The sequence below is a fragment of the Alosa pseudoharengus genome, unplaced genomic scaffold, assembly GCF_046254945.1.
Source record: "Alosa pseudoharengus isolate Yale_2024_CS ecotype anadromous, Long Island Sound unplaced genomic scaffold, YU_APseudo_1.1 YU_APseudo_1.1_scf_8, whole genome shotgun sequence".
Classification (NCBI taxonomy): Eukaryota; Metazoa; Chordata; class Actinopteri; order Clupeiformes; family Clupeidae; genus Alosa; species Alosa pseudoharengus.
The window spans coordinates 6,157,639-6,182,064 of record NW_027468870.1 but is presented as its reverse complement, the minus strand read 5'-3'; the positions used below and the strand labels follow the sequence as shown (position 1 = coordinate 6,182,064).

At 45.2% G+C, this 24,426-nt stretch overlaps 1 protein-coding gene across 2 annotated transcripts; it reads right to left on the bottom strand.

The window, feature by feature from the left end:
* Window positions 1–304: 304 nt before the first annotated feature.
* On the bottom strand, window positions 305–23,203 carry sms (spermine synthase). 2 transcript variants are annotated; one of them, XM_076273967.1, is made up of 11 exons: window positions 22,968–23,203; window positions 19,320–19,443; window positions 13,318–13,405; window positions 10,534–10,598; window positions 9,604–9,779; window positions 7,984–8,138; window positions 6,378–6,467; window positions 4,486–4,600; window positions 3,946–4,025; window positions 2,593–2,708; window positions 305–1,715 (listed from the first exon to the last, which is right to left on the bottom strand). In XM_076273967.1, the coding sequence occupies exons 1-11, from the start codon at window positions 23,011–23,013 to the stop codon at window positions 1,685–1,687; spliced, it is 1,086 nt and encodes a 361-aa protein (XP_076130082.1). In that variant the 5' UTR covers window positions 23,014–23,203; the 3' UTR covers window positions 305–1,684. The 2 variants fall into 2 exon arrangements, with proteins under 2 accessions (XP_076130082.1, XP_076130083.1); XM_076273968.1 differs by having other exon boundaries at window positions 19,320–19,440; window positions 22,968–23,202.
* Window positions 23,204–24,426: the final 1,223 nt, after the last annotated feature.

Here is a 24,426-nt window from a genome sequence, read left to right as displayed (position 1 = left end):
CCAGTGCACTGCAAAAACTGATATCTAACTAAGTGTTATTAATCTTATATTAGGAGGGAAAAAATTTAGTAGGTAATGCGTTTAGTATAGAAGACACTTACCTAGCTCTTATTAAATTAAAATGTCTTATCCAGCCAAATTTGCTTGTTTTCTTGATAATTTGTCTTAAAATAAGTAAAAATGACACTAACTTAGCAGAAGATGTAGCTTAATATAAGATTAATAACACTTGGTTAGACAAGAAGTTTTTGCAGTGTGGAGACTCACACACACCAAAACCATAAAACAGACAGCCATGCCGAGATCTCTCCAAGAGGGCTTTAATACCAGGACTTCACACAGGTGTTCCACTGTTCAGGGGAAAACAATATTTGGTAAGAATCAGTCAAAATAAATAGTCACCAAAGCACCGTGTATGAATAAAAAGGCATGAATGTGTGTGTATTTGCAAGCTACATTCAGTAAAATCCTTTCCTCAAAAACATGCGCCAAATTTAAAACAGGAAAATAAAAGTAAAAACAATTTCAAGCAGGGAAACCAACTAAGAAGGCGCAAATCATTTAAAAAGGTAAAACATTCTTCACAGTTATGCAAAAACAAAAAGGAGAGAAACCATAGTGCCCATTTCCCTTTTAAACCATTTTTGGACACTTCAAATTCTGGGGGCAGGGCCTTAGAGGCCCAAGGTCCTGGCTTTCCCAGAATGCAACACTGCCTATTCCCAGAATGCAACACTGGCATCATACAAACTATGAAGCACCATGAGTCAAATCCCATTCCCCAGACCGCAGGTGACCTTAGGGCAGATCTATCCTTAGTCTAACCCAGATCCACAAATGATCTGACCCACGTTTAAACCAGATTAGGGCCAGAACCAAGATAGATTAGGACCAGAACCAGGACAGATTAGGGCCAGAACCAAGATAGATTAGGGCCAGAACCAGGTCAGATTAGGGTCAGAATCAGGTCAGATCAGGACCAGAACCAGGTCAGATTAGGGTCAGATCTGCTTCAGGGTCCACCTGCAGTCTGTCCAACGCAGCAGCAATAAAATCCCTTCAACCTTGCTACTGATCTTCTCGTTTCATCCAGAGGCCGGTGACGGACCGACTAGAGTGTAAAACCCGCGTCACCATCACTCCCAAGGCTTCAGTGTACTCAGCACCGCATCCCACCCCACCACACACTCTCTCTCTCTCACACACACACACACACACACACACACACACACACACACACACACACACACACATAATCATTCACTCAACATCTTCAACACCAAAAAAGGGAAAAAAAAAAAACTTAAACCCAACTACACGAACAAAAATACAATCTGTGTGATTTCAAAAACACAAAATAGGAAAATAATAGTAATATCAATACACATAGTAATAAAAACCACGGCTACAAACAACAAACAAACAAACAAACAAGCAAGCATGTGCGGCAGGTTTGGGGTTGGGTCCTGCTGGACACAGAGGGAGAGTGAACAAAGTGAGAGTCTTAAAGAGTGTGTGCAGAGACGTGCCAGCTTCTGGAGACGCACGCGGCCGTCTCCTCCCCACGCTCGTGGGCTCCGCTGAGAGGGTCAAGGTCGCAGGGTCACGGAGGGGCGACAAGAACAGGAGGGAAAGGAGAGAAAAGCAGGACTAGAAAAGGGGGGGCAGGGGTCAGGGGGCAGTTTTACTTCTTCCAGACGGTGTAGAAAACCCACCTGAGGCACTTGGTTAAGGAGAGAACGGCCTTCTGTGTGCACTAATGCTGTCTATCAGTACTGTAGCTGCTCTCTATACTATCATTCCTAAATAAAGGACTTACCCTAATAGTGCACTCAACTTAAAGGGGTACTTGGCAACTATTTTAACTCAATAAATCCGTTTAGAAATCATTTGGATGGTTAAATGGCCTGTTCCAGTGACTGTTTCCGCTCCCCCTAGCGTCCCCAGGCGGAAAACCAACCTTGCAACATTGGGACTACCGTCTCGGTAAGAGAAGTGAGAAACAAGAAACTCGTTTTAAATCGTGTTTCTTACCTTGTAACATCCACATTGTTCTGCCGAACTTATGCTAACCGTTTCGCTAACTTGTAAACAAATCCATGTGCTTTATCGCTACCTTTTTCTGCAGTTTGAAATAGCATAATGTTCAACTTCTCCAGCAGAGGGGGAAATATAGCTAATCCTGCCAAGTTTCCCTTTAAGTCTGATCACACCATCTGTCTCGCTGTGGCAGGTGATCATTCACTGCCTAGGTGTTTGTCTGTGTAGCCTACCACAGAGTGTGTGATTCAAAGGAGGTATGTGAAGTTTATTTGATTTGATTTAAAACATTCAAAAATGACCTAGAAAGAGCAACAGAATATAAAAACATAACAGTTGATGATGATGCAATGTCAAAAAGAGCAACCAACGCCTATGCTCTGTGTTGCCCAGATATCCACTGAAGTTAGCATGCAAGCCAGCTAGCGCCGGGCCATTTCTCTTGTAATACCACTTTGTGCCACATGTGGCGCTTTGTTAAACACAATGCAAGTCAGTGGAAAAGTGCAGTGTGGAATGCTACAGAATTGTCCCTAGTTCACTGAAGGATACAGCTCCATGTAGGAGGGCACACACACCAGCTCTTTGGAGAAATCCACAGGGCACGACAGCCTGCCTAGCAGCTCCTCATACTGGCTCAGAGCCTCAGTCAGGTTCGCACAGTTACCCTGCAGCGCAACACAACATTAAAACAATGTTATATTAACGTCATTACAATTACCCTAAAGCACAACACAACATTAAAACAACATTACATTAACGTTATTACAATTACCCTGCAGCGCAACACAACATTAAAACAACGTTAACGTTATTACAATTACCCTAAAGCACAACACAACAGTAAAACAACATTACATTAACGTTATTACAATTACCCTGCAGCGCAACACAACATTAAAACAACGTTATATTAACGTTATTACAATTACCCTAAAGCACAACACAACATTAAAACAATGTTATATTAACGTTATTACAATTACCCACCCTAAAGCACAACACAACATTAAAGGGACACCAGGCAAGCCCGATGCTTTTTCTCTACGAAACTCCCCCTAGCGTCTGTACGTGTCGATACGTACGCAAGCCCTCGCTCGGTCTGAAGCTCTTTTCCTTTTCTTTGCATCTTCCGTCAAGGGTTTTCGCTGCTTCTTCGCCGGCTCTGACATTATACACACGTTTGCAACAATCGCTAGCGTTTCGTTAGCCTGCCTCTGTGCTGTGGATGTAGGATGTAAACTGATCCTGCTTCTCGAGATGTCTGAGACTTTGTGAGACTGTAGGTCGGCGGGTACACTGAACTTGCAAGCGGGATATTCTTCCTACAGGCAGTAGGGGCGGGCGAGAGAGTCTTCATTCGCCCTGTAATGAGTCATTTAACCATATACCGACTTACGAAGATTATTAATTAACACAAAAATGTTGCCTGGTGTCCCTTTAAAACAACTTTATATTAACACTATTACAATTACCCTGCAGCGCAACACAACATTCAAACAATGGTATCCTACGATGCAACAGAAAGTTTAGTTATATACAAAACCCAACCCAAAAACAGGTTTTACCCACCCCACCCCATCACATGCTGCCAGTTTGAACTAGAGAACACAACATAAAGATGTGCTGTCCAACCCAAGCAAGTGCACACTGGTGCATGTAGATCTTGCCAGGTGAACAACAGACGGCTAGGGAGGACGCTTCCTAATCATAAACCAGATTTGATGGATGGGGCGCCGAGTAGAGACTTTATTGTGCACTGTGGCATTCAGCACTTGAAATGCAGCCAACAATTTTCTGTAAACTGGTTTAGATAGAAGCGTCTGTAATATACCTGAATTTTACCTTTACAACATACGCCATCCCCTGTCTCACCTGTCTCACCTGTATGGAGTACATTCTCACCTGTGTGAAGTATTTCCCCGTGGACCGCAGCACCTTGATGGACAGGTCGAGGATCAGCCTCAGGAACTCCCAGGTGGAGTCTGAAAGAGACAGGACAGGACGAAGAGACTCACGCTACTGCACTGGTCACCCAGCATCCAGTCAACACCAGTGTGTGTGTGTGTGTGTGTGTGTGTGTGTCCACATGACTTTGCATTAAATTATATTACTCTTTATCAGTGGTTTTCAAAGTGAGGGGCCACAGAAAGTTGGAAGGAAAAATAAAAGCAATAAATAAATACATAAAAAACATACAAATCTATCATTATGAGTTTTGTTATAAAACAACATTATATTATATTTTCCATGATAATCTTTCTGATTGGCTGGTATTCAAACACCTTCATCATCACGTAAACGTCGACCTTCTTAATTCTCGGCCAAGTGTGTGTATGTGAGTGACTGAAAGTAAGTTACGGTCAGCTCTAAGTTCTAAGATGTCTGTGAAGTCTCCCAGAGGAAATGGAGATGGGAACACGGAACGTTCCAGAAAAAGCTTACCCTCCTCTGGTGCCGTAGAGATTGGAACTGCAGTCAAGTCGTTGATGACGTAGTCAAACGTCCTGCCTTCCTGCGCAAACTTCTTCAGCACAGGTACGCAATCTTCTACCAGCACCTAGAGAGAGGGGGTGGGGGGGGGGGGGGGGGGGGGGGTGATGCAGAGATAAGTTAAACAAACAGAAAATATCAAGAAAAGTCTTAATACAACTATTAAGTATTATAAATGATTAAAGGGGAATTCTGGCTGTGAAAAATCGCCAGATTCTCCTTTAATAACCCAAGTCAACCCTAACCCCTGACCGTATAGGCACCGGCATGCGAGCGCTGACACATTCCGTCACTATTCCCACGCACACCAGCCGCAAAATGTTCAACTCATAAACATCCAATTTTATTGAGCGACACAGATGAAAATAGAACTGAATTGTAATCTACATGGTGACGGAAAAAGGGTTTGGCGGGGTTGGGTTGAAAACGATGGAATCGAAGTAACTGAACGTCGAAAGCGGAGCGCGCCGCTCTCATGTAGGATTAGAGTAGAAAAACCGCACTCTCAAGTTTTTTCTCATTACGTATTTATTGATTAATGCCATGTCCACAGATGCGTTTCGGCCTAAGCCATCGTCAGTGTAAGCGCTCACGGATCAAACAAGCGGTCTGGCACAAAATGTCATTTTCTTCTCTTGGCGCCTTTGACTTCACAACACCGCGCTGCTCCTCTCTTAAAATACGCTGGCTCGCCAAATAGGACAGTTGACACAGGCAGAAAATAGATTTAGAAAAGCAAGCACGATAAACTGAAGAATGCTGTACTTCTGTTGAACTTTTGCTTATTGTAAACACCATTCCGCAGCCAGAGTGCAGCCAAATTCAGCTCAGATCTGGCCATGCGCTTTGTCCAGGCGCTGCCTGAGCTCTGGGTGGACAGAGACATGTGGCTTAAAGGAGAAATCCGCCCATTTCTCACATTGATTTCTGTTTCTCGAGTTCACCGAGTACTGTCGGTACTAAAAAAAAAGAAAAGAGAATCGGTGTTACCTGCTTGCTGCAGTCAACATCTAGAGCAGCTAGGCATCTACAGTGCTACACTATGTGTGTGTGTGTGTGTGTGTGTGTGTGATTATGACTATGCCCCCAGAGTGTAACACTGTAGCTGCCGTTTTTCGTACCGACAGTACTAAGTGAGACCTTGTGAAACATCAGATCTACATAAAAAATCTCTGACCCTGTTATGGGAGGAACCCAGGAATGAGGCTTAAAGCCGTGACCCGGTTGGGAACCAGGAATGAAATACAGAGGTCACTCCATCTTCACCTGGTAAAAACCTCCGTTCAAGTCATCGTTACCACCAAAGTTAGGCTGGTGAGGTCATCATCCTAGTAACAGTCTCATGACATGTTATCACATCCTGCATCCTCACCTTAACAGTCTCTTCAGGTTATCAACATCAGCGTCCTCAGGTTATAATGCTCACCTCATAACAGTGGGGTTAGGAAGCTCACCTCATAATAGTCTCTCTTTAGGTTGTAACGCTCACCTAATAACAGGCAGGTTATAACGCTCACCTCGTATGTCTCTTTTCAGGTTATAACAAGTACTTAATAACAGGCAGGTTATAACGCTCACCTCGTAACAGTCAGATTGTAACGCTCATCTCATAACAGTGGGGTTATGATGCTCACCTCATAATAATCTCTCTTTAGGTTGTAACGCTCACCTACTAACAGTCAGGTTATAATGCTCACCTCGTAACAGTCAGGTTGTAACGCTCACCTAATAACTGCCTCTCTTCAGGTTATAACGCTCAGTTAATACCAGTCAGGTTATAATGCTCACCTCGTAACAGTCAGGGTGTAACGCTCAACTCGTAACAGTCAGTTTAGAATGCTCACCTCGTAACAGTCTCCTTTCAGGTTATCCAAGACATTTCCACACGTCTTCCGCATGTGCTTCCGACAGCCATCAATCACCAACTGGTCGATGTACATGAAGAGTGGTTAAGGAAGCCCCACACACACACACACACACACACACCACCTCAGGGTCATGAGTCACCATCCCACAAAGGTCACAGGTTAGAGGTCAAGTGGCTGGCAGGTGCATGCGGCGTGTTTATGCACGGCTGCTAAGATGTTTACATCCAGCATTTCGATTTGCTGGTCGTGCCTTATTTACATGTACATGTATTCATTTAGCAGATACTTTTAATCCAAAGTGATTTACACATGTCAACTATATTACAAGGGATTACATTATCCCCGGAGCATCTTGGGGTTAAGTGCCATGCTCAAGGGCACAACGGTGGGAGCCGGGAATTGAACCCACAACTCTTCAGGCTACTGCATGCTAGCCCAGCTCCTTAACCACTATGCTAGCACCGCCCGGCTCAGGGATGGCACACCCCACAGGAGTTTAAGTGTTTAAGTGTGTGTTTGGGTGTGTTTAGGTTTGTCTGAGCAGTGAAAGAATTAACCACCATAGTGATCATCTCTGGATTAATTTAAGCGTCTTTGATTGTTTTGAAAGGCATTATACAAATTAAAGAGACCCTATGCAGTTTTGGCAATTCAGAGCAGTTTTTCTCTACAGAGCTCCCCCTACAGCTTCAGAGTACAGTATATATTTTACGAAACTCCTTGCTCGGTCATTCTGCCGTTTCCTCTTTCTCTGTTCCTCCGACAACGGTTTACTTGCTTTCTGCTTCTTTTCGCCGGCTCTGCCACGACAAATGTCTGAGAAACTCCATCGCTAGCTTGTTCTAGCCGATGTCTGGCGTGTATGTGCCGTAAAGCAATTTGTTACATCGCGAGACTTTCTGACTCTGACTTTCTGACTTCTGGTTTTTCCGCTCACAGACAATAAGGGGAAGTGAGACGGCCACCATTCAATCCGGAAAAAGTCATATAACCATTCCAATGACTCCAAAGCTGTTGAGTTCAGGTAAATTAAGCTAAAAAAATGCATAGTTCCCCTTTAAATGTATTGTTATTATTGACCGTTTGAACAAGTGCTTTTGTGTGTGTGTGTGTGTGTGTGTGTGTGTGTGAGAACAGAAAGGATATCTCCACATGATATTTATCTTTGGTTTGAGTGTTTGTGAGCATGTGTCATGTGTGTGTGTGAATGTGTGGTTGTGAGCATGTGTCTGTGTGTGTGTTGTTGTGAGCATGTGTCTGTGTGTGTGTGGTTGTGAGCATGTGTGTGTGTGCGTGTGTGAGCATGTGTCTGTCTGTGTGTGTGTGTGAGCATGTGTCTGTGTGTGTGAGCATGTGTGTTTGAGCATGTGTGTGTGTGTGTGTGTGTGAGTGTGTGTGTGTGTGAGCATGTGTCTGTGTGTGTGAGCATGTGTGTGTGTGTGTGTGTGTGTGTGTGTGTGTGTGTGAGCATGTGTGTGTGTGTGTGAGCATGTGTGTGTGTGTGTGTGTGTGTGTGTGTGTGTGTGTGTGTGTGAGCATGTGTGTGTGTGTGTGTGTGTGTTAGCCAGGACTGAAAGGATATCTCCACCATGGTGATCATCTTTGGTTTGAGCTTGACCACCTCACAGAGGATGCCTCCGTCGCCTCCCCCCAGGATCAGCACCTCCTTCCCCGCGTAGCTCTCCTTCCCACTGCCCATGATTGCCTGCGTGTACGCCAGGTCACTCTCCGCCAGGTCTGGACACACACACACACACACACACACACACACACACACACACACACACACACACACACACACACAGAGCACAAGATTAAAACATGGGGAACAAACACACACACACACACACAGAGCACAAGATTAAAACATGGGGAACAAACACACACACACACACACACAGAGCACAAGATTAAAACATGGAGAATAACACAAAGACACACACACACACACACTGATGTCCAAACATTCCAGACAGAGAGGGACAATTACACAAATATACACCAGTAGTCACTGTCTATGACACGCTCAGAGATTTCATTAGATACACAGGACGACCACAAACATGACGTGGTTCACACCTGGAAATGTATGGCTTGGACAAGCATGTGTCCTAAGGAACAACATGTTCTACAACACAATGTGCACGATTGTACACTGTACTGAGGCATCTGCGGGCATGTGGTTTAGATTTCCAGACTGCTTCGTGAGACCGTGGGAACCCTGCCTTCCGACTGGGTCAAAACATTGAGAGACCAAGATAAAGCGCATCGGTTTGGAATATAAACCAACCACAGCTGCACGACCAGGCCTCTGTTCTCAGCTATACTCACGACCAGGCCTCTGTTCTCAGATATACTCACGACCAGGCCTCTGTTCTCAGCTATACTCACGACCAGGCCTCTGTTCTCAGCTATACTCACGACCAGGCCTCTGTTCTCAGCTATACTCACGACCAGGCCTCTGTTCTCAGCTATACTCACGACCAGGCCTCTGTTCTCAGCTATACTCACGACCAGGCCTCTGTTCTCAGCTATACTAGAACTCAGTCACATCCACACATATAGAACCATTAGAACCCAACCACAGCACAACCAGACTGCTGTTCTCAGCTATACTCACGACCAGGCCCCTGTTCTCAGCTATACTAGAACTCAGTCACATCCACACATAGAACCATTAGAACCGGACAGAGGAATACAGCAACCAGTAAAGTGTAGATTTCAGCCTCTAGAGTTCTGCCTCAATTATACGCAATAATTATGCAATAGTAGGGCTTATTTAACAGATTCAGTGTAGACAGTTAACACCGAATGCTACAAGATAGTCGCTCGCTCGGATCCGGTTAGGACACTATGTCAAGAGTTCTGTCTCAACAGTTCTGCCTCAAGAGTTCTGTCTCAAGAGTTCTGTCTCAAGAGTTCTGTCTCAAGAGTTCTGTGTCTCAAGAGTTCTGTGTCTCAAGAGTTCTGCCTCAAGAGATTTGCATCCAGAGTTCTGCCTCTAGAGTTCTGCTTCTAGAATCTCTTGGTCAGCTGACCAGTGACCCATCTAATCCACTGCTGTTGGCCATTCTGAGTCACTGTCTGTTCATGGGGCTAAAGTGACAGACCAATGTGCAGTCTGCACATGTGTCTGCATTAGAGCGTGTGTGTGTGTGTTTGTGTGTGTGTGTGTGTGTGCTACTGGATGTGATTGACTTACTGACGTCTCCATTGAGGATGAGGATGTTGCCAAACTGCCTCGAGTGTAAGATTTTGATGTTTTGGTACACCGAGTCCTCCTCGTACACGACCTCATCGATGTCATACTCCACCAGACGCCCATCTGCAGTAGGCCAGTAGCAGTCCACCTTGTCCCCTCGTCTCAGTGCTGGGAGCCTAGCGTACGCACACACATACACACACACATACACACACACACGTTCATACACGTATCATACACACCCAAGTGTTCATAAACATACACGCACTCACACACACACACACACACACACACACACACACACACACACACACACACACACACACACACACACACACACACACACACACCCACGCACACACACACACACACACACACACATATAACCAAATGTCACAAGAACACACACACAAAGTGTTTTTCAGTCTCAACTCAACCACAGTCTGCAACAGTCCTTGACAGCTTTAGATGACGCAACTCTTCTGATGTAACTCTCCAGCGGTTCAACTGACAGTATTAAGAAATCAGATTTCTCCCACCGGTAACTCCTAGCGCACAGTTAGCTTGTGTGTGTGTGCGTCTGATTTGAGGTTGAGTCTCCGTATCAAATACTAACTATAGTCATAATAATTGTGTGAGTGCATGACCCAGGAGGTGGTAGTGCAGTGGTTACGCACATGGGCTGGCATGCAGTAGTCTGGTTACGCACATGGGCTGGCATGCAGTAGTCTGAAAGGTCACAGGTTCAAGACCCGGCCTCCACCGTTGTGCCTTTGAGCAAGACACTTAACCCCAAAGTGCTCTGAGGACAGTGGGCCTTGTACATGACATATACAAGTCGCTATGGCCAATGAAGAAATGTGTGTGTGTGTGTGTGTGTGTGTGTGTGTGTGTGTGTGTGTGTGTGTGTGTGTGTGTGTGTGTACCCACCTCTTACTCCGCTTTATGTTCCCATGAAAGAGGGTCTTCATTTTATTTTCTAGTGCATTCAGCAGCTGCAAGAAGAAAGGTGGTTTGTGGTTAAACAGCAGAAACCATGGCGACATTAGTGGTGATGACTAACCAGACCACTGAACCAACACTCATATTGAGATCTAGATTACTGATAATCAGACAATACATCACCCTCATTTATCAGAAATGAGGAACAGAAAATCATGCTAACATCATTCATTTCAAAAGAGCATATCACATATGGAGAAAGCGGTTAAAGGTATTTTAAGGTTTATTTATTATACAGCTCTGGAGTCAAATCAAATGAGTTAATGGTCATATTCAAATCTGACTCAAATCAAATGAGTTAATGGTCATATTCAAATCAGACTCAAATCAAATGAGTTAATGGTAATATTCAAATCAGACTCAAATCAAATGAGTTAATGGTCATATTCAAATCAGACTCAAATCAAATGAGTTAATGGTCATATTCAAATGTGCAGTGGTCTCTTTAATTTTAAATATGACCATCAACTCATTCGAATGTCACTCAGCAACCGTAGGATGACATCAGGAAAAGAGCATGATAACTATATACTCTATAGAGTTGCATTAGTAGAGGATTTCAGATGTGTTCTTGTGGGTGTTCTTGTGAGTGTTCTTGTGAGTGTTCTTGTGGGTGTTCTTGTGGGTGTTCTTGTGTTCTTGTGAGTGTTCTTGTGAGTGTTCTTGTGTTCTTGTGAGTGTTCTTGTGGGTGTTTTTGTGGGTGTTCTTGTGTTCTTGTGAGTGTTCTTGTGAGTGTTCTTGTGTTCTTGTGAGTGTTCTTGTGGGTGTTCTTGTGGGTGTTCTTGTGAGTGTTCTTGTGGGTGTTCTTGTGAGTGTTCTTGTGAATGTTCTTGTGAGTGTTCTTGTGTTCTTGTGGGTGTTCTTGTGAGTGTTCTTGTGGGTGTTCTTGTGAGTGTTCTTGTGTTCTTGTGAGTGTTCTTGTGGGTGTTCTTGTGGGTGTTCTTGTGGGTGTTCTTGTGAGTGTTCTTGTGGGTGTTCTTGTGAGTGTTCTTGTGAGTGTTCTTGTGTTCTTGTGAGTGTTCTTGTGTTCTTGTGAGTGTTCTTGTGAGTGTTCTTGTGTTCTTGTGGGTGTTCTTGTGGGTGTTCTTGTGTTCTTGTGGGTGTTCTTGTGGGTGTTCTTGTGGGTGTTCTTGTGTTCTTGTGAGTGTTCTTGTGAGTGTTTTTGTGGGTGTTCTTGTGAGTGTTCTTGTGGGTGTTCTTGTGGGTGTTCTTATTAGTGTTCATGTGTTTTTTGTGAGTGGCCTGAGGTTGGCAGCGTTCCTGCGTCACATGATGTTGTGGGTGAAACGAGGAAGTGCAGAGGCGGCCAGTAAACCTCATTAACCCTCATCACATCCTCAGGTCCCTAACAGCACAGGGCTACCTCCCCACCACACACACACACACACACACACACACACACACACACACACACACACACACACACACAAATGACCAACTCATCCTTGGCTCCCACACAGCACACAGAACTCCCACAGCATACAGGATTCCCTCCCCAACACACACACACACAAACCAACTCAAGGTTGGCCGTCAGATTCAAAGCTAACGTCCAGCCTTTGAGTTGTTTTAATCTAACGTGACGTCAAACCTCCAGTTGCTGTTTTAATTTAACATCCAACCGCTGAGTTGCTGTTTTGATTTAATTTTCAACCGTTCAGTTGCTCTTTTAATTTAACGTCCAACCTTTGAGTTACTCTTTTGTAAAATGTCATTGTAAATCAGTTTTCTCGGCCAAATATACTTGTGTATACAAGGAATTTGGTCTCTGCATTCATCCCATCTGTGAATTAGTGAACACTCTCAGCACACAGTGAACACAGTGAGGTGAAGCACACACTAATCCCGACGCAGTGAGCTGCCTGCAACAACAGCGGCGTTCGGGGAGCAGTGAGGGGTTAGGTGCCTTGCTCAAGGGGACTTCAGCCGTGCCTACTGGTCGGGGATCGAACCGGCAACCCTCCGGTTACAAGCCCGAAACCCTAACCAGTAGGCCAAGACTGCCCAATTGAATTGGTAGCTCCCTGCAACAGACACTATTCCCCCTCGGGCCCCAGAGGATTCACTCTTCCCCTCGTGATTGACAGCCTTTGACAGATTGACGGGCAGAGCCAGATCCCAGGACTGGACACACATACACTCCATTCCTGTACACAGAGGAGGAAGGTGCCAACGACACCATGACCTGGGACTGCGGTCCATTGAGCTTGCATGCTGTGTTTATTCATTTCTACTCTATAGCTTTTAAATCAGCCCCCCCCCCCGCAACACACACACACACACACACACACACACACATACACACACCACCACTATCATATTTCAGATTATTACCTTGTACATATTCTTATTATTATTGCTTTGATCTGGGATCTACTTTGTATTATTAAGCTCATTATTTTATACTATTATTTTACTATTTTATCTTTTTCAACTGTTGTTGTTTTTTAAATGTGCTATACAAAAAAAATTGCCTAACTGTATCTGTATTAGGCACTGTGTGAATAAAGGTATGTAGGTATTCCACCACTGTGCCCTTGGAGCAAGGCACTTAACCCAGAGTTGCTCCGGGGACAATGGTCCTTGTAATAGAACTGTCATATGTAAGGCGCTTTGGACAGAAGCGTCTGCTACATTGTATTAACGAATGTAAATGCATAGGTCTCCAAGTGGATGTGGATAAAGGCGAGGTGTGAATGAATGTGACCTACATTGTCCACTTGAGTTGCGTCGTCTCCCTCACAACACTGCAGGTCAAAGGTCACCAGACCGTGGGAGTGCACTCGAAGAACGGCAAACCTGGTGAGGGAAGAGGAACACAGACCATGTGGTGACCTTCTCAAAGTAAATGGTAACACTAAAACAAGGGGCTACAACAAGATTTTTGGAGGAAAAGATCAGGCAGTCTGCCGAGAAACCTGCTCCAAAAGGCGGCATAGACCATTAAACCACACAAGGATCCGAAACAAACAGCAAAACAAGGCAATAAATGGTTAACAGAGAACAATCTCAACACAAACACACACACACACACACACACACACACACCATTCTCCCCATCAGCCCTGCACAACACTCCCTTCCCTCTCTTCCTTCAGGCCGAAGACTCAGAGCACCACACACACACACACACACACACAGAGACTCAGAGCACACCACACACACACACTCACACACACTCTCGGAGACTCAGAGCACCACACACACACACACACACACACACACACAAACACTAACACACACACACACAAACACACACACACAGACTCAGAGCACCACTTTACTGTGCAATAGGAGTGGCATCTCCTTTGTTCCCTATGCAATAAATCAGCATAATTTGCACACTACCAAACCATACTGAATCATTTGCACACTACCAAACCATACTGCATCATTTGCACACTACCAAACCATACTGCATTATGCACTTTGATATTTTGAACACCACCAGCTGATTAACACTGAGGTGAGGACATGGCATCTGCGCACAGCATGTTTGTGGTTTAATGTTGTTGTTTATTTTTGCACAGCATGTTTGTGGTTTAATGTTGTTGTTTATTTTTGCACAGCATGTTTGTGGTTTAATGTTGTTGTTTATTTTTGCACAACATGTTTGTGGTTTTATATTGTTGTTTATTTTTGCACAGCATGTTTGTGTTTTAATGTTGTTTATTTTTGTACTGTATTGTTGTGCATTTATTGTCCCGTGTACCTGACTGTGAGACACGTTTCCCTTTGGGACAATGAAGTGACGGAACTGAACTGCACTGCACTAAACTGGGCAGTAACGTTAATGGGAGTAGGACATAATGGGAGATAAAAGCAGGAAACGGGGCATTCTCCGCCATGGGCAAACCCCTGCATGTCACTGGCCGATACATCAACGCACATAAATACTGAGCCGACAGCTGCCGTCACCGGGTCTGAGCCAGACGCAGTCTGAGCCGGCACTGGGGAAATCCAGAGATCGTTCATTGTTTTTCCTGGTTTAAAGCGGTACAGGGGAAATGTGGAGGGACACTTTTTAAACCGCCGGCTTCAAGTCATTTGCTCGCCTGTGTCCGCATCAGCATAGCCACACAGGCACACATGCACGCACAAACGCACACATGCACGCACACACACACACACCTGTCTCCGCATCAGCATAGGCACACAGGCACGAATGCACGCACAAACGCACGCACGCACACGCACACACACACACACACCTGTCTCCGCATCAGCACACAGGCACGCATGCACGCACAAACGCACAAACGCCGCCGTCACGCACGCACACAGCACCTGTCTCCGCATCAGCACAGGCACGCACGCCATCACGCACGCACACACACACACCTGTCTCCGCATTAGCACAGGCACACAGGCACGAATGCACGCACAAACGCACGCACGCACACGCACACACACACACACACCTGTCTCCGCATCAGCACACAGGCACGCATGCACGCACAAACGCACAAACGCACGCACGCCGCCGTCACGCACGCACACAGCACCTGTCTCCGCATCAGCACAGGCACGCACGCCATCACGCACGCACACACACACACCTGTCTCCGCATTAGCACAGGCACGCACGCACGCCATCACGCACGCATGCACGCACACACACACACACAACTGTTTCTGCATCAGCACACGCACGCACGCACACACACACACCTGTTTCTGCATCAGCACACGCACGCACGCACACACACACACCTGTTTCTGCATCAGCACAGGCACGCACGCACGCACGCACATTTTTGGAATTTTGAAGTCTACTTTTTGAGTGCGATCGCCAGTCTTGTTTTTCTACCGTTTTTATTTGCCGCAAACGCACCAACACTGACAATATCCACTGTGTAAGGCGCAGAATCTGCCTCTGCCCACACACATGGAAAAAGAGTAGATGAGCTTCTGGTGCCAAGTTGGTTTCACTTCAGACACACACATACAGACACACACACACACACACACATGCACACAGACACAGAGACACAGGCAGATACAGACACAGTAAGATTCAGACAGAGAGAGACACAGAGACAGACAGATGAAGTCAGACAGACAGAGACAGACTGGGAGACAGACACACAGATAGAGAAACAGTCAAGTCAAGTCAGACAGACAGATACTGACAGACAGTACTTACAGACTCAGACCTACATATACACAGGCAAGCACAGACATACAGAGATAAAGACGCACAAACAGGCTCCCTCTCAGACTTGATGTACAGTATGTCACCTTTACACAGGATGCATGTTCAGAAACAGGAAGCATTGATTTCCATCTACTGTGCACCAACATTCCTGACCAAGAAAACTCAATCTCTAAACAAAGGCTACAGCTCTCCTGACGTGGCCAGCATTACAGTGCTGCGTGAGTGACCAGTGAAAAGTTCTGTTTGTCTTATCGGGTGTGCGCACCACATCTCAGGTAATTAAACCGTCTGCTGTTTTATGGTGCAGATAAACCGTCTGCAGACAAGTCCAGATAAGTGCAGGAGGCTGCAGCCCTGAGGAGGGGAGTGGCAGGGCAGGGGTGTGTCCTAAACTCTGCAGCCCTGAGGAGGGGAGTGGCAGGGGTGTGTCCCAAACTCTGCAGCCCTGAGGAGGGGAGTAGCAGGGCAGGGGTGTGTCCTAAACTCTGCAGCCCTGAGGAGGGGAGTGGCAGAGGTGTGTCCCAAACTCTGCAGCCCTGCGGAGGGGAGTGGCAGGGGTGTGTCCCGAACTCGTCTGGTGACTGGTGACAGCTCCTCTGTTCCCGCTCCAGCGGCACAGCACTCCTGGCCCAGTGGCTGGACGAGGCCGGCGCTGGTATTTGGCCTTCGCCACGCCACACCGCGTAGCACAAAAGGTCCCCAGCTGTGGCCACACACACACATACACACACACACACACACACAAAACAGGAAGCGCTCTCCAAAGCCGGCAGATCTGCTGTACAAAGCCCCGCAAAGCACCCGCGGACTCACAACAGGCCGGCTCTTTGTTTCCCGGAGGATGCACTTAACCGGCCAATCAATGGTCATCCCTCGGCGGGGCTGGGAGGCAGGGGGGCACACCTGGCCAGGGGCGGGATGGGGGGCACTGGGCATCCCCCGCCGTCGTCATTGTCCCCCTCAATGCTCAGAACGGGAAAAATTGTGCTTGGCTGACAAAAGGCTGAAAGGCGGCATATCGCCCGAAATGCCTTTAAAGCGTGCCGTAGACACAGAGGAATTCATCCGTCGTGGGGGCAAAAATATGCCACAGACACAGAGGAATTTCAGAGCGATCCCATCATGGGGCAAAAACCTGCCGCAGACACAGAGGAATTCACCCATCATGGGGCAAAAACCTGCCGCAGACACAGAGGAATTCACCCATCAGGGGGCAAAAACCTGCCGCAGACATAGAAGAATTCACCCATCATGGGGCAGAAATGTGCCAGACACAGAGGAATTTACACGTCATGGGGCAAAAACGTGCCACAGATACAGAGGAATTCCCCCGTCCTCATGCTATAATGAGCCGACTAATGCCGCTGTTATTGAGCTAGCCTAAGTTGGAGAGGAAAGATAAACAAAAATTACCCTGCTAAAACCAGACTCCTTCACTTTGTGAATAGAGTCTGGGGACTCACAATTGGGAAACATTTCCAATACTAGCATCATGGCAGGTGTAGACGTAGGTTAGGTTTTCCTGCGGTAGACGACGTTGGTTAGCTTTACTGCAAACTGCGTTTTTTACTCTTCTCAGAGAAGGTTTACTTTACAATGTCAATGTCAAAACATCATGGGGGGGGGGTGCGGCCCGCCGGCCAATTTTCAAAACCCAATGTGGCCCTTGAGCCAAAAAGTTAGCCCACCCCTGCACCCTATGCAGTTTTGACAATTTCTTTGCTGTTTTCTCGCTTATTGCTCGCAGTTTTCTCTACAGAGCTCCCCCTACAGATTCAGAGTATATATTTTATGACACTCCTCACTCGGTCAGTCTACTGTTTCCTCTTTCTCTGTTCCTCCGACAATGGTTTACACACTTTCTGCTTCTTTTTGCCAGCTCTGCCATGACGAATGTCTGAGAAACTCCATTGCTACCTTGTTCTAGCCCGTGCCTGTATGTTTGTAGTGGCGTAAAGCAATTCGTTACATCGCAAGCCCCCCGCGCCAAAGTTGCAAGAGTGTTTTTTCCGCTCACAGACGCTAGGGGGAAGTGAGACGGCCACCATTCAACCCGGAAAAAGTCATATAACCATTCCAATGACTCCGAAGCTGTTGAGTTAAGGTAAATTAAACAAAAAAAAAACTGCATAGCTCCCCTTTAATTCAATAACTGTCTGCAGTAGCTTTGATCTCGCAAACTCTGTTTTTTAACCATGTTAAAGTACAATACAAAAAGTACAATGTTGTGCTGTACAATAACTGAATCAATTACTGTAATGTAATTTTTCAGCCTTCCTTCAGGCCGGAAGACTTAGAGTACCACTTTACAAGTTACAAAAAAATCTCACTGAAAATGAGGACTACCCTTAATGAACCTCAGAGAATAAATAATGATGGAATGAATGAATGAATGAATGAATGACGCTATAGCACCTACAGGGCTTAAATTTCACTGCGGGATTGCGGAAATTCCCGCATACACTTTTACAGCCTGTCTGATGACGTTAATCTAATCATGAAGTGGCGTGAATGCGGTGCTATTGACCAGACGGATCAACTACCGAGTTGAATTGAACATAGCCTCATGCAGACGCAGACACACACACACGGGGAGAGAGAGAGAGAGAGAACCACTTTGCGCTTACGCAAATAGGCTACGCATAGTAGGCTACGCAACCATGGCAAATTTTTACATCTGGAAAGAGCTCCTTGGTAACTATCCTGCTAGCTCAGGTCACGTCAACACTTGATCCAAGAAAGATTGTCCTCGACTTGTTAGTTTTTTGAACATTTATTTTATCTAATGACATAGAAAAAATAATTAATTGCATCCACATATCCTATGCACTATGCACAACTTTTATTCACTAGCGACTAGCCTAAAACCATCAGGCTGAAGGGAGGCTAATTACTCTCACGTATTTCTTAAAGTGACAGGCACTCAATTACATCTACTCATCACCAATGGGCACTCAATTAGACCTACACATCACATTAAAGATATGCCTAAGTGTAATAGTTTAAACATCAATATGAAGCATTAAAATTAGTAGATATGTTTAGCTACTAGTAATTACTAGTAAAATACTATATATTATTAACTAAATACACTCTATATGAATTAAAAAATATATGAAATAGAAACATATCACATAAGCATCATTTTCAGTGTGTGTTTGTGTGTGTGGATAGAGTCAAGCAGAATCTAGGATGGCCACTGTTGTGAATGATCCCACTACAGTATATTCAATATTACTGATGACGTCAAGGTGGTGGGGCCCCCAAATCAAACACATTTTTAAAAAAGTATCGAAGAAGTAACAAAATTGCAATTCTTGTAAATCCCCCCTACATCGAAATTGCAATTCTTGTAAATCCCCCCTACATTAATAGCCTAAGGGGGGATTTCCCCCCCCATTTTGAAAATGAATTTTAAGCCCTGACCTATGTGTGTTAGCCTCCATGCTAGCCTCACAGTCTAAGATGATGCAAATTCACAAGTTCAAGCCTGGGGCTCAACTGTGCAGTTGTAACACAACGCAGGTAGGTTACCTGTGCATGCCAGTGACTCACCTGCCATTCTTGCCGATGAAGGTGGCCAGGTATCCATGGCCCTCTGTGTCGTGGAGGGTCTCTGTCATTTCCTGCTCTTGAAATATAGGCTGTACACCACGCACAGTCGCAGGAATGTCAGCTACTTAACACGACAGAGAGAGAGAGAGAGAGAAAGAAAGAGAGAGAGAGAGAGACCACAGATAGGGACAGCAAGAAAGAGAGGGGGAAAAGAGGAGAGAGAAAAGAGGAGAGAGAGGTTTAATGTTTACTGGACCAGAGCCTTACAGTTACTGCACACTGTTAAAACATGGAACGTAGAACACGCAATGCCCTTGTCCTAGGCACATTGAATTGCCTCTGTGTATGAAATACGCTATAGACCCTTTCAACAATAAAAACAAAAACAATGCTTGAACATTCTATTTGGTTCCCAATCTACTTCCTCTGCATTAAGATAACATATGGAATGTTAAAACAGAAGCCTTGTGGGGCCAACTATGATGCTGATAATGGAACTCTCTTGAAAGGATCTATATAAGGCATGTATCTTATATGTGGTGCTATGGGGGGAAATTGTAAGCCTCTATTAGCAGGAGCACCCTCTCCTCCCCATGGACCCCACCCCACACACCAAGGACTTAATCATAATATACTTTGAAGGGGGTATGTCCCCGTACACCCCTTCTCATTTCAATGTCTTTCCTTTATTTTCATGACTATTTACATTGTAGACTCTCACTGAAGGCATCACAACTATGAATGAATGCAAAGTTATTTGGCCCACAGATGAATATTTGTCAAGTTATGGCTTGCTGAATATGGTATTAAATTAAAAAAAATAGCAACTTTGAAGAAACTAGAATATAAGACATGTTTTCAGTTATTTCACACTTTTTTGTTAAGTACATAATTCCACATGTGTTCATTAATAGTTTTGATGAATCTACAATGTAAATAGTCATGAAAATAAAGAAAACGCATTGAAATGAGAAGGTGTGTCCAAACTTTTGGCCTGTACTGTAAATGTGCCTTGCCTAGTCTATTTCACCGCGCTTTAACAGAAAGAGATGGACAACCGCTGGCCCTATCTAAAGATGCCCCCCACCCTCCTATGCATAAGACGACTGTGAGAAGGTCAGTTGCCTGGGAGTCTTTAACTTCTTTAGTATTTAGCGGACACTTTTATCCCAAGCGACTTACAGAACTAATTGCTGAAGCCAGTCTCCCTGGAGCAACTTGGAGTTAAGAGCTTTGCTCAAGGGCACTACAGTGGGAGGGAGGAATCGAACCGATGACTTTGTGTGACAATTGCCATGCTAGCCAAATTCCTTATCCACTAAACTACCCCCGCCTCCGCCAACACCTCTCTCTGCCCGCCCCAAGGCCACCTGACTGCCACCCATGGCCTTCAACTGCCCGGCTTCTTTGCCTGGACACAAAATACAACTAATAAAACAGGATTTAGCCGGCGCACCAGATATTGCTCACAAATCATTTAATGTTTCACTGCCAAGCATGTACTTGCAAGGCAGTAAAACATCAGGGGCCCTATCATGACATTCTAAAGCGCATTCTAAGGAGTTGCTTATATCTCGTGGCAGTGCGTCTTCAGCTGTGCTCCATATGTGTCTCTCGCCTCTCCCCTAATCACTTTTAACCGTCATTACTAATTTGCAAATGATGGTGAATAACTACTCATCATGAGATGTACAGTATTTCGTAATTCTAATTATGTTTCCCATTGTAATCGTGCAATTTCTAATGCTTTGCATGGACGTGCGCTGGTGTGCGTTAATGAATGATAGAAGGATGGTGCGTGCACCTGCCAATATGACTGTTGACAACACGCTCTTAAAATAACATACAACTCGCCATAGACTTCTGACCAGGTGTACAATAGCGATTTTTAGACAATGCACCAGGCCCCTCAGTAGGTTGTTCTAGGTTGTTAATTGCCAGACCCCTGGGCGCATTGTTTAAAAAATAAACGTGCAAAATACTGAATTAAACTTTGCGCGGGTGAAAACGAGTTTTACGCCATGCGCCAGAGTGCAAAATACAGCCCCAGATGTTTTCAGGAACAATATCTAACTCTCTTTCCAACAGCTGTGGGCCCACCCTTCATATTTCTCCATTTCTCTTCATCTTCCTCTCCATGTTATATTATCATGGCTATGCCTCCCTTCATCTATCTCTCCCCTACTACAGCTGTCTGTGTTGTTGTCCAGGCTACACTTCTAAATCCCCCCCTTGTACATCTGCCTCACCAAATGTCACCCTTTTCATCCTACATTCTCCATGTCCTTCTGTCACTTCATCAATCAACAGCGCTGTTCTCTCTTAATCCCCGACACTTTCTCGCGTATCCTCTTCTACATAGCAGTCTCTCACTCTCGCTATTGTCACATCATGACAGCTGAAACATTAGCTATGTAATTCACACGCATAATAAAACACCATAACAGCAGAATTGGTATCTCTCACCAAGATAACCTCGGTTATATTATACCGCTGAAACTGGACCCTACGACTAGGCTGATGCGGAAGGGGGGAGGGGGGAAGAAGATGAGACGCTGCCATACTGTCAACTGGAGGAGAGGCTATAGGCTCTGGGCGACTTATAGCCTGTCGTTTGTCTGTGGCAGGTGCTTGACAGGTTTAAGGTTCAGGGTGCGCAAGAATCGTAGTGCAAGACTGATAAATGCATAAGACTGTATTATGTTAACTAACATATCATCTCAAATTGTGATGTTTTGTATTGAGCGCAAAACAATTTATTTTACTCTTAAAACCGGAAGTTCAAAGAATGCTCTCTAAATTGAGAAATTAAACCAGCGAGGTAAAAGGACTTTCACCTGCTTTAACTGCATTAGCAGTTAAATGCTATACTTTACAATGACATAGGTTTGCATCTACATAACAGAACCTATGCGTGCGAATGAATGAATGAGTTCGCTACTTCGTCTCGTGGCTAGTGTCAGTGTCTGCACGTTCGCCTAAAAATAAATGTAACAGTATATTATCCCCCATTCCTTTATCGTATGTTAACAGGCATACATCCGCGTAGCACTACTGTAAACTTTACTTTGAATTCTGTTCATTATTATAGCATAACTTCTTATTACAAACATTTCAACGTGACTTAGAAGCACTGTGGGTAAAAGTCTTAGATTAAATCGCATGGCCGATATGTATAGCTAATTTGGAAGCCGATGCATGCTAGTTAGCCTACTAGCCAGGAGACATGTCACTCGAGTACAATCCCGATGTGGCTAGCCGTTAATGAGACGAACGGCTAGAGAGACAGATTAATGTTAGCCGTGGCTGCTAACCTAGCTACGACTGGCACGGAAGGTCAAATAACCGCATGCTTATCTCGTGAATTGTATGGCGCGAGACATTCATGCCTGCACATACACATAGACTAAACGCAGACGGACGCGGCGTTGACTGTTATATCCTCTTCCCCTATCGTGCCAATACATTAAGGTCACACATGAGGCATTTTGTCATTAAAGCGGTAGTTATATTGAGTGGACAATGAGCTAGCGAAGCGGAGGTGCAGGGGACAGACACAGAGGCCCTTGTCCTGATGCGAAATTTAGACACCGTTTCTTCCAGAACGGTCGCAAGTGGCGTGGAATCATGAGCGTTGCTGCTGGTTACCTGGCGCAGAGAGTTTGAAGTCGAGGGTGTAATGTCGCACTGCCATGACGGGAAACAGCCCTCTGCCATGCCTGGGTTAGGCAGCCAGGTATGGAATTGGAGCGAGTCTTCGAAGACGTCCAGTTGACACACCGAAGGTGCAGTTTCCACGTTCCTGCTTCACTCCACAGCGGGGTTTAGTAGAGTAGCGGGAGGGAGGAGTGGCAGGCAATCCTCGACGGCAGCGGGACGACCCGCTCTCGTCTCGCAGCGCCGGTGGGAGGGTCTTCGAGCCTATTGGCAGACAAACCCACTTAACTTTGATTATGGTAAACATGAAATATCATGTGATGACATTTTTTTCATTGGCCTACTAAACAAAATTGGTTGTCCACAAGTGCGGGATACTGGTGAATGAATGGTGCAATTCACTGGACGGTTTAACTTGCACAATTGGACCTAAAAGGATGTAACTGTCTAATGTGTCAACAATAGGCTATTCTGCAACTAATCCTAACTGCCTGGAATAGCCCACAGCTTTTTGCGAAACCAACAAATAGCAAAATAACGACGTAGGCCTAAACGGTGAAAACTATTTTATACCTAGCCTACTTAGGCTATTCCATTACATCTTCTCTATGTCATTAATTTCAATACTCTATCTCATTCCCCATCTGTCTGATAAAACCAGCAGCAGTAGCCTTCGAGACCAGGTCCCCAAAGTAGCCTACTCACTATGACAACAGGACCAAAGGTCAGCTCACAGAGATGATTTGGAGGTCATGTTATTACTAGTGTGGGACATCAGGGGACCTCAGCAAACTAATGTGGTTCAAGTTCAAGTTTTAATGTCATGTACTCATAAAAGGAATTATAAGTAGGCCTAATGAAATTCTTGTGCTAAGAGCCAGCTCAACTATAAAGATTAAATTAAAAAGTTGTAATTAAAAAGGTATATTGTGTGTGTATGGGTGGGGCGGTGTGTGTGGGGGGGGGGTTATTGGGTTTTGTGGGAGGGGGATGATGAAATGGTATGTGTGTTTTTATGGGGGATGGGGGGCTGTTGGTGTATGTGTGTGTGGGGAGGGGGTATGTTGTGTGTTTGGGTGGAGGCTGAGATGATGTTCTCTTAGTCTGTTCTACGCACAGCTCTAGGACTACATACCTCCCATCAGCTCCAAATGTACAGTGTGCCCTGTAAGTCCTTTGCATAGCCCTACAGTACATCAAAATACAGCGACAATTATCAGTTGCTCAATGTAGCCTACAACCAGCGGTCAGTGGATTTCAGCATCAGACAATGATGCTCAGGGCTATGCTGATCTGGGTCAAACGAGATGGACCTGATCTGGGGAGCAGAAGAGACAGACTCAATAGATCTGCATGTTGTAGCATGCACGGGGCTGACTTGTTTAAAAGGTTTAAAAGAGACAGAATCAACACTATAGATCTGCATGTTGTAGTATGCATGCCTGACTTG